The sequence below is a fragment of the Sceloporus occidentalis genome, unplaced genomic scaffold (genome assembly GCF_023333645.1).
Source record: "Sceloporus occidentalis isolate IW3139 unplaced genomic scaffold, rSceOcc1.0.p SCAF_8, whole genome shotgun sequence".
Taxonomy (NCBI): domain Eukaryota; kingdom Metazoa; phylum Chordata; class Lepidosauria; order Squamata; family Phrynosomatidae; genus Sceloporus; species Sceloporus occidentalis.
The window spans coordinates 44,494,012-44,504,575 of NW_028316988.1; the positions used below are offsets into that span (position 1 = coordinate 44,494,012).

The 10,564-nt window shown below is 39.5% G+C and overlaps 1 protein-coding gene across 1 annotated transcript in view; it reads left to right on the forward strand.

Moving 5' to 3' along the window:
- LOC149308808 (SWI/SNF-related matrix-associated actin-dependent regulator of chromatin subfamily A member 1) overlaps nucleotides 1–7,266 on the forward strand; it is a 31,960-nt gene extending 24,694 nt beyond the window's left edge. The window contains exons 23-24 of the mRNA XM_089536503.1: nucleotides 2,647–2,757; nucleotides 6,777–7,266. Coding sequence (XP_089392629.1) covers nucleotides 2,647–2,757; nucleotides 6,777–6,848 — 183 coding nt within the window. The 3' untranslated portion in view covers nucleotides 6,849–7,266. The remainder of the gene's footprint in view (nucleotides 1–2,646; nucleotides 2,758–6,776) is intronic.
- The last annotated feature ends 3,298 nt before the right edge of the window (nucleotides 7,267–10,564 follow it).

Genomic DNA, 10,564 nt, shown 5'->3' on the forward strand with positions numbered 1-10,564 from the left:
CAACTCTTAATCTTCTCCAAGCTAAACATCCCCAGCTCCCTAAGTCATTCCTCATAGGGCATGGTTTGCAGACCCTTTACCATTTTAGTTGCTCTCCTTTGGACACGCTCCAGTTTTTCAGGGAACCAAATTATTTTTTCCTCTTTAGTTGTCTTGAGGAGGAACATGGGCGCTTGTGTTCTTCCTTTCCTCTTGTCACAAGCATACATCTGTGGGAGAAAGAAAGGAAGCAGCTGAAATTAATATTCATTGTCCGTACCCTCCAGGTGTAGAGGGAAAAAAAATCCTAAACAAAGTAGATGTCAAACAGGTGCCAAATCTCACTGCTGTTTTTATTATCTTGAGATGTGTTTGATCACTCATGCTTTACATTTCTCTTCTGTTGTAAATCTATAAGAGGAAAATTGTTCTTTATAATTTTCCATTTCCATTTCCTTATCTTCATAGTCTTTTCGGGGGGGTGCAAGGCTGCGTCTTAAGGTTTCCCCAGTGAACATATATACTACAGTTTCCAATGCCCCAGCTTCTGCTAGTGTGCCAGCTGTGCCTTTTTCTCTGGAGCAACAATTTTGCCACAGATCCATGCTTCTTGATTAGACTCAATTGTATTCTACATGCGGCTACACTTGAAAAACGTTTGAAAATGACAGCTAGTACAAAATACGACAGCCAGACTGTTGTATGGTGTGTAAAAACAAATAATGTATCTTGAAAGATGTCCATCTAAACTCTCTTTAAGGACCTCCAAAGAGCTCTTTAAGCAGCGGCTGAATGCATCTTTCAAGAGGGCTGCAGTTGGGTGTTCTAGAATGATGCAGGGTTGGAGTAGATGGCCCTTGTGGACCTTTCCAGTTCTATGGTACTCTGCTCAGTTGTGTAATTTCTGAGGCAGTGGGCAGTATGTGATATTCCAGGAGGTTTTTACTGCTGCTGTAGAGCAACTGTGATAGTGGGTCTTATCTCTTAAGAAAGGTCTGAGAAACCAGCCAGTGCTTGTGCTAGGGCACTCAGGATGCAATTTTGGCTTTCCCTGGAATGTAGATCAGATGCCGACGTGCAGCTCTGAAACTCAGAAATGGCCAAAAAGAACCGAAAGCAGCCATTCTGTCCTCTTCTTGGAAGAGAGGCTTTTAAGAAATGGCTTTGTCTGCTGCATGGATATAGCACATCCTATATACCAGTGGCACTGGGGGCAGAGGGAATTGAAAATCTGATTGAATGCAAGTGTTCATTAGGTGACTTTCCCCCATACAAATGGCCTTTTTGCTTTTTTCATACAAATGCATGTCTTTATTGAGGCTGAAGAGAAAAGCAGGTGGAATCTTTTCTATTGGTTATTCTGAAGAACAGCCGTAACACAGTGGATAGAGCACCTTCATTGAATTCACTTCCTACTGAAGGGATTAAATAGAAGGTGATGAAGAAGGAAAGCTTTTGCCTGAAACACTGCAAGGCTGGTGTCAGAAGAGCAACACTGAATATTTTTCAGTTACCGAGTTAGGATTATATTTTAGACTCCAATATGTGGAGAAAGTTGTACACTTACATGTTTCATTTTATGGCATTTTTCATGGAGCTCAAGATGTACCTTGCCTTGATCCTCAGGATAATCCAGTGAACTTTATGGCCGAACGGTGATTTCAATCTGGGTCTTCCTAGGCCTAGTTCCAGTGTTGCAACAGCTACACCCAAATGTCTGTGATGTCTAAGGGTGCATCTACACTGTAGAAATAATGCAGTCTGACACCAATGTAAGTGCAGTAGCACTATTCTATGGAATCCTGGGATTTCTAGTTTTACAAGGTATTTAGCCTTCTCTGCCAGAGTGTGCTGGTGTCTCACAAAACTACGAATCCCAGGAATCCATAGGATGGAGCTATAGCACTTAAAACGGTGACAAACCACATTATTTCTATAGTGTAGAATGCACCCTGATGGAAAAAATGTCAGGACTTAAATACGGGTTAACACTTTTGCCAAATTCGTACGTAAATTCAAAGCATTACATATTTATTTGAGGTCCTCCTTTGGAAGGGGCTTTCGGTTCATGCTTCTGTATTAAGAAATATGAGGTTTTGCCTTCCAGAAGGAAGTAAAAAAAGGGTGATATGAAAAGATATGTGTGCGTTTTCTGGGGAGGGATGCTTCCTGCACGATTTGATGTAAGAAATGCTTTTATTGCAGTTTATTTTAAATTAAGTTGTTTTCTGAGCCAGATTGACAAGTCTAAATTAGAAAGCCCTTGCATCTGAATATTTTTAGAAAGTCTAATTTCAGTAGCTGTTTAGCAGTTTGTGCCCTGAAGCTTAATTTAAGGCAGACGTTTCTTTGCATGTGGTGGAATAGTCTTATAGGACACAATTAGGGGCACAATCCACATCCCATTGAATTTCAATACCCATTGATTTTAATTACTCTAGATTGCATCCTAAAGATGGCATCAACAGACATGAAACAATTTGTCAACCAGCAACACATTTTAATAAGATTTCAAGGCTGTTATTTCAACAGTTTAACCACAATGAGCAATTCATAGCTTCTTGACCCAGTCACCTTGACTTAACTGAATGGGTTTGCTTTTGTACATTTGGCTAAAATGCTTGAGAATTTGATGTACTTTATTTTTATACATTTGAACTTGCTTAGGAACTCCAGAGACGCTGCAATACGCTCATATCCCTGATTGAAAAAGAAAATATGGAGATCGAGGAAAAAGAAAAAGCAGAAAAGAAGAAACGAGGAACAAAAACTCCAATGGTAATTAATCAGCATTCTGTTTCATTATCTGTTTTTGATATCAAGCCTTTCAAGCATGTATTCACAGTGGCTTATAAAATAGTGAGGGGAAAATGGCAGTCATAGAAGTTCAATTAAAAAAATAAATACACAATATTTTGGTTAGTCAGAAAGTTAAGAGGCTATGTTAACCGAAACCCAGTTTTAAGTGAGTTGTAGTTATACAAGGAAGGAGCATGTGTTATCACAGTCTCTGGAAGCACATGGATTGGAGAGCGTTATAAAACATGTGCTAGGATTAGAAGATGGACCTGTTGCTTACTGAACTTGAACTCATTCATCCCATCTTTCCCCCTTGCATGGGTGTTTTGCACAAACAAAGATGCTACTTTGAGCACCAGAGTGCCTTCTCCACTCCAAGGCCTGCAAAAGAGCAAAGACTTGGGCTGAGTCCAGGTTCAGCTCTGTTAAATCAGGAAAGAAGCCTTCTTGGCCTTGAGGAGAGGATTATTCTTCTGAAATTTCAGACTTTGGCTGATGTAGTTTCCTATTCCAGATACATCTGAGGAAGTAGACTGAAGTCTATGAAAGCTCATGCTGCCAACTTCTTTCTTTCAGATCTCTCTGCATACTGACTACTACATAAAGTATGCCCATGAGAGTTTCCCTTTCCAGAAAGAGGCCTAGACTTAGACTTACTTTTGTGGGCAGCTGAAATCAGTTCATAACTGTCTTCTGTTGGATAGTGTGTATGTGTGTTGGGGGGAATCTATTCATGTGCTACACAAATGTTGCTCTATTGGCTCCTTCCTCATTGTGGCTGTCAGAAAAATATAGAAGAAGGTTCATCTGCTTTTGATCTTGCTTCCACATCCTATTTTTTCTGTTTCACTATTTCCTCCTCTGTTCTGCTTGATGGCAAAGAGGTGGCAGCAAGACAAGGGGTGGCTTTGGGTGACTTCATGGGTATTTCCAAGCCTGTGAGAGTTGTATTTCTCTCATCTTCGGAAAGTGGCATCAACAGGTTTGGAAGACTATGCATTGTTATGTTTCCTTCCTGTGCATTGGATATTTCTTCAGTACTTTTTCTTCTGGACAAAAACTGAAGCCAAAGCATAACAAAAATGAGAAAACTTGCCAGATGTCACACTTTCAATTTTGCTGCAAACTGGTTTCCACAGAGACATCTTTTTGAAAGGTGGCATAGCAAGGGTACATCCAGTCCCATGGGTCATCCTTTTGACATTTGCCATCCGTGGCATGGATGCTCACTTACAATTTCCCACAGGGCTCTCAAACCACCGACATCCCGGAGCTGAATTCCTGATAGCTTTCTCCTTGCTAGGTCAATAACAAATGCTATTTTACAAGTATAAAGCCATATATGAGACAACGGCGACATCTGTAACAATAAAGCACAATGATGTATATTTCTGATCATCGTAAAACCCAAGTTATTGCGATTTTAAAACAGCACTGGCAGTATCTATGCTGTTGAAACGCTCTGACTGCAGTGATTTGTGTTATGCAGACCTTCAGCAGGCTCCAGTTAGCTGTAAGAGTAAATATGGGTAGAGAGTATGTGGACTCCTTTTGTGTCTCCATATTGTCCACTCGGTCTCCCTGCCATCTCTGTGTTGAGGAGGAAAGTCTAATGAAATCTTCTGTTTGTGTTCACATGATCAGAAACCTAGCTTCATCATAATTCCTGATTGCACAAATGTTTATATCTATGTTCAAGTGAACATGAGTTGAAGTCCTCTTTAGACCTCATTGCTTGAGGCAGGAAGGCAGCGGATATTGGGAGAAGGCTTGCAGGTTAACTTGCATTCCTGTTCCACTTTAAGCTATCTTGTCAGGCCTTCTGTTGTCTCTTGAGTTTGAGTCATCGGTTAGCATGGAATTCAACCTCTTTCAGTAATACTCAGATAGCAAAGGATTTCTTTAAAATTCTTACATCCCCCTTCTCTTCCATCCTCCTTATCTTACACCTTGCCACTTTTCTAATCTGAGCTCTTTGCCCTTCTCTTTAAAGAAAACCAGCAATATAATATAAAAATAAAAAGAATTAAAAGGAAATGTTGGTTGGGCGCATTTTCATTGTCTTCATATGGTTAAGCCCATGGAATACCATGGTTGAGCCTATCATATTTGTCTTCACTTGATTCATGAAATGTCTGTGTGCCTGTGTGTCTTGGATTCAAGTATGACATTGTACCTATAAGATGACATTTTTGGAATGATTCAGATCAAAAATTTGTGCATCCATTTTTTATCCTATTCCTTTGTGATTATGGTTCATTGCTGTTCCATGTTTGAGTTTCTCCCCTGCTTCCATTCTTTTCTTGACCTCCATAGGTGATATTAACTTCCTGCGTCATGGTCCCACTATAATTTCTATATCTGGATTTCATAACCTTGCACACATTTTTTTCAATACCCTCTGCCTAGTCTTAAGCTTTAAAGATTGTTTTTGTCTTTTCCTCTCCCATCTCTCATTCTTTTGTCTCTTTCCTTTGTAATCATGCTTTTAAAAAATCTAATAATGGCCAGCACTCAGTATGGCAGTTACAGATTTGTAACCCAGAGTTATGGATCTGTAACTGCACTCTACATAGGCTTTCTATAAAACTATGTACTGTATATACTTGACTATAAGTCAACCTCATGTATATGTCGAGGGCAGGTTTTGGGGCCAAAATTATGGATTTTGATATCACCCGTGGATAAGTGGAGAATAAAAACAGAGTAAAATCCTTGCATGTAACAAAGGATGCAAAGGATGAAGCAAAAGAAAACAGTGCCAGAAAACTCACAAAACTCCAGATATAATAATGTTAAATATACAATATGAGATGCAACCAGAATTATATTTATTAAATATGGTATCAATATTAAAAAAGAAAGAAGAGGAAAGGAAATATTGGAGACTCTTATTATATCTTATAACTGCAGCAAGAATAGTAATAGCTAAAAAATGGAAAAACAAAGAAACACCCACAATTGAAGAATGGATAATTAAGCTGCAGGAACTAAAAGAAATGGATAGACTGACATGCTTGATAAATAACAAATAAAAAACCAGACTTATAGAAGATTGGCTCCCAATGTTAAAATACTGGGAAGAAAACTGGGGGATTAAAAGAGATCTAATGATCTAAAAGTAAACAAAGTTGGTATATAGATTTAGACCTACAGTTTTAAAATCATGTATAAATATGTTGGATAAGAATTGATATGTAACCAAGTCCTATAAAGGAAAAAGGGGGAAAAATGTACAAGAGATGATAATCGCATAATATGTTTATTGATTTGTATATTGCTGTATATAATATTAATAAAAATACTTTTGCAAAACAACAACAACAACAAAAACAAGCTACTGGGATTCTCAGAAGAATGTGCAAAAATTGGTGCAATCAAGGAAACCAGAAGAAGAAATAGGATGGCCTATAATTGAAGGAGTCGGGGAAGATAATACAGTCGTGCAAAACTGGATTTTTAAAAACATGTTTTAGATTACCTTTTCATAATACTGGTTATCTTCCTGATGATGGCTATATTCATTCATTAAAAAAAAAAAACACCAGCAAAAAAAAAAACTCCAGATATAATTATTTGTGCTCATACTAAAGGCTTCATTTAGCTTTGCTCACATAACTCAGTAGCCACTATATAATATCTGTGTACATTTGCAAATCACTTGGTCTTTACCTTCTTCTCTCGGTTCTGCCTAGGTCATTTGCACCCAATGTTGTTGTGGTTTTTTTTTGTAACAGGGAGCTAACCTTTATGTTGCCAATAAAAACAGACCATGCAAACTAAGGGCTTTGTTAAAGTTATGACTGTCTTCGTTCAGCACCTCTACCTGATTGTCTTTTATGCGGCGCGCGTGGCTGAAAATGCAGAGGGACCCAGAGTCCTTTGTTATCTTCAGCTGGAAACATAATGGTCTATTAGGTTTCATTACCTTTATAGATCACCATGCATTAAGATAGATGAAAAATGATTTTCTTCTTCTTCTTCTCCTCTCTCCCCAGTCGCAGAAAAGGAAAGCGGATTCTGCTGCAGAGAGCTCTGGAAAAAAGGATGCCAAGAAAGTGAAAACGTAAAACTGGAGGGGAAAGCACTTAATTTAAAACTGCCATACTGTCCTCTCTGTCTGCCAATGTTATTGACGCCTTCTCTGTATTCATCCCCCCCAACCTCCATGGTTTTAGTTTGTGCAAACCTTGTATATTTTACAACACCTTTCTTTACCTGCTACGTAGTTTTCATATTTTATGCATTCCGGCATTTTTGTGCACTTGTATTCTGTGGGGCTTTTTTTAAAAACGTCTCCTGCAAAATTTTACTCAGTCCTAGTTCTTCTGACGCTTGTGCTGAGTTTGTAGCTTTCGTATGTTTTATATGCAGCTGCTTTGACAAAAATAATAATGATTCCCCTTTATCCTCTACGTGTATTATTGTTGTTTGCTACTTTATTTGATCGTGGAAACCGACTGAATTAAAGTGACTGGAGGAAAAATAGACCTTGCATGTTTGACATGTTTCAACTCGGCTTCTCTTCTAGGGATTTTTCATGTGCATTGACTGAGAGAGTGTTTGCTTTTGTGGTAGTAATATACAGGAGTTAGTGCTTCTGTATGTGTTTACATACTCTCTCCCACCTTTTTTTTGTGCCAACAGTTGTCTACCTACATCTGCTCCTGAAACCAGATCTGTCAAATAAGTGAAACTAGAAACACAGATGCCAAAATCTACTTAGAAATTTCTGCAGTTAGATTTCAAAGAAAGAAGACCTATATATATAGAGAGAGAGAAGGAGGGAAGGAGGGCAAAATGCATTGGACTTTCTCTATAATAAGGCAGACATTTATTGAACACTTGGGGACCCTGTGAATTCCATTGTGGGTTTTCCAGTCTCTCAGTGTTACAATAGCCCAACTTTTAACTCTTGTCGAAGCTTACTTAAGATGAGCACAGTCTGAAATGAACTGTATATGAGAACATTAGATGAAATGTGATAGGCGAGAATTGGGGTAAGCAGAAGTGGCAGCAAATTTAATTGTTGTTCAGCTCTTCCAAATTCCCAGCAGTCTGGACTAGTTAAATGCAGCTCTCAAGGCTCTCAAGTATATCGAAGCACAGTCTAAAAATTACCAAGGGGAATATAAGATTGTCTACCTGATTTACTGCAGAGATCTTGATTGCCAAGCTCCTGGGGACCCAGATGAAGATCGGAAAAGACTTCCTTACATCCCAGGACAGAATTCAGGAAAGTTCCAGATGGAAAGCTGAGAATAATGTTCAGAAGTGAAGTATGAACTCAGAGCCCCAGCAGCATAAAGAGGAAGAAAGGAAGAGGAAGAAAATTAGTAGGAGAAAGCTGTATGTGTTTCTAACAGCTCAGGAGCTAAAGTTTAGTTTCAAGGGATACATTGGGGACAGGTGGCCAAGGACAGCTTCAGAACTGAGAAAGAGTGGCGACACATTTGGAAGTGAGAGACCTCTTCTTTCAAAAGAAAGAAACAAACTGTAAGTGAGGAAAACAGAAAAGGCTGCATCCTCTACTGGCTGTAGCTGGCTTTGGAGCCATTGAAATCCTAACATTTCTTGTTTTCTGGTAGTCCTACCTTGCCTTCTAGTTGATTGCCCATTTGACATCTATCTAAGACCCAAGAGAAAGTAAAACAGATACAGATTAAAAACAGAGGGAGAAAAAGAGATGTAAAATGCATTCAAATCCCTAAACCCTATTGTTACTCCTAGTAGTAGAGATGTTAAATCAGTGGGATTTACCTAAGTGTTTACTCACCATTCAACTGATTAAATGAGTCTACTTTAGTTGGGGCTGACCAACAGAATTCCAGCCAAAGATGGTTGTGTTAATACAGTGAAACCAGGGTTGGCAACTGCCAGGAGTAAGGAAACTCTATTGACCCACCATGGCAGAAAGTGCAAGGCTCCCAGGAGCCTTCCTTGTGCCAGGGAGTCCCTAGGTTTGACCAGGCTTGACCAACAGATGCTTGCTTGACTGGCCTAAATCCTGTTGTTTAGTCCAGACTAAAGTGAGCCTTGGATACCCACCAGGCTTTAGTTCCTGGGCCCCTCACAGATATCAAAATCCATGGCAAAATCAAAGTTTGCTTTTTGCGGAGGGACGAAATTGTGAACATGTTCAGCTGTGGATTACTGAATCTGTGGATATAGAGGGCCGACTGTACACTCATTGAATCAATATTTCCAAACAGACTGACAAAACGTGTGGATCATATTGCTACAGAGAGAGTCACAACGGCACGACTACGGTAAGCGACACTATTTGCAACATGGCATGCTATCTGTTAACCCACCACTGATTTCCTAGATATTTGAAGAGAGTAGAAAATCACTGATGGCCCCACACTTCAACCAAAACCATTTGGTATTCTGTGAAGCTTACTTCATCCTACTTCTCCCTATCACTTGGTGACCCTTTCTGAACTATAGCTATGACAAGAAATTGTTAATTTGTGTGTTTTAGAAAATCTCTTAGCTGCAGAGCTGTGTGTCTTCAAGTCTTTTCCAACTTAATGGGACCCTAAGGCAAACATCATGGGGCTTTCTTGGCAAGAGTTGTTTAGAGGAGATTTGCCTTTTTCTGAGGCCGCAGGGTTCTGTCCTGGGCTCAGTGCTATTCAACATCTTTATAAATGACTTGGATGATGGAATAAAGGAAATGTTTATCAGATGTGCCGACGACATTAAATTAAGAGGTAAGTAAAATCTGGAGGACAGGTTCAGAATTCAAAATGATCTTAACAGATTAGAGTGCTGGACCAAAACTAACAAAATGAATTTAAGCAGGGAGAAATATAAGGTATAATGGGTTCTAAAATGGAGTCACCCGGTGAGTTTACATGGCCAAGCCGGGTTTTGAACCCTGACTGCACATGTTGCCTTACCTTCTCTAGTCAACACAATAACCTTTGTGAAGTCGAAGGCTTTCATGGCTGGCATCCATAGTTTTTTGTGGGTTTTTCAGGCTATGTGGCCATGTTCTAGAAGAGTTTATTCATGACGTTTTGCCAGCATCTGTGGCTGGCATCTTCAGAGAAGTGAAATGTCAGGAATAAGCTCTTCTAGAACATGGCCATATAGCCCAAAAAACCCACAAAAACCTATACAATAACCTTTTTTCCTTGCAAAACTCCATAACATTGCAGCCCTAAAGGCAAAATTGACCCATCAACTCTGCTCACCGCTGCGGCTGAGGAAGAACACTTGGACTCCTTCATTTTTACAACCAGGTTTTACATTTCGTGGCCACGCCATCTATATTTACACGATTTCCTTAAATTAAAACAAACAAACCCTATAGAGAGATATACTTCCGACTTGTACACGACTGTGCTGCTATTTTCTTGACTTTTGGCCCCGAGGCAGATTATGCTTAAAATTAAAAATTAAACAGCAAGTACAATAATAAATGTGGAGAGTATGAGGGAGGCCAGTAAAATCATTAAAATGGGCGAAAGCGCATAAAGTGGAAAACACCACCATCAACGCAGCATGGGGAAATGGATATGTTTTAGCAAGGGCAGGTTGAGCAAAAGAGTTGCAGTTACTCATAAAGAGGGAAGTTGGATCACTGGCGGCTTTGTGGAAGGAAGCAAAACGCTTAATGTTTGCTCTGGGTTGGAGAGATCAGAGGCGAAATGTGCCCATAAACACACAGCAGAGCAGCCGCAAAAGCAGCCAAAACAGACCATTGCCTTTGGAGTTTGATGTGTGCAACAACAAACGCCAGGCCACCTTTCAGGATATATTATGATGCCAGGCAAAG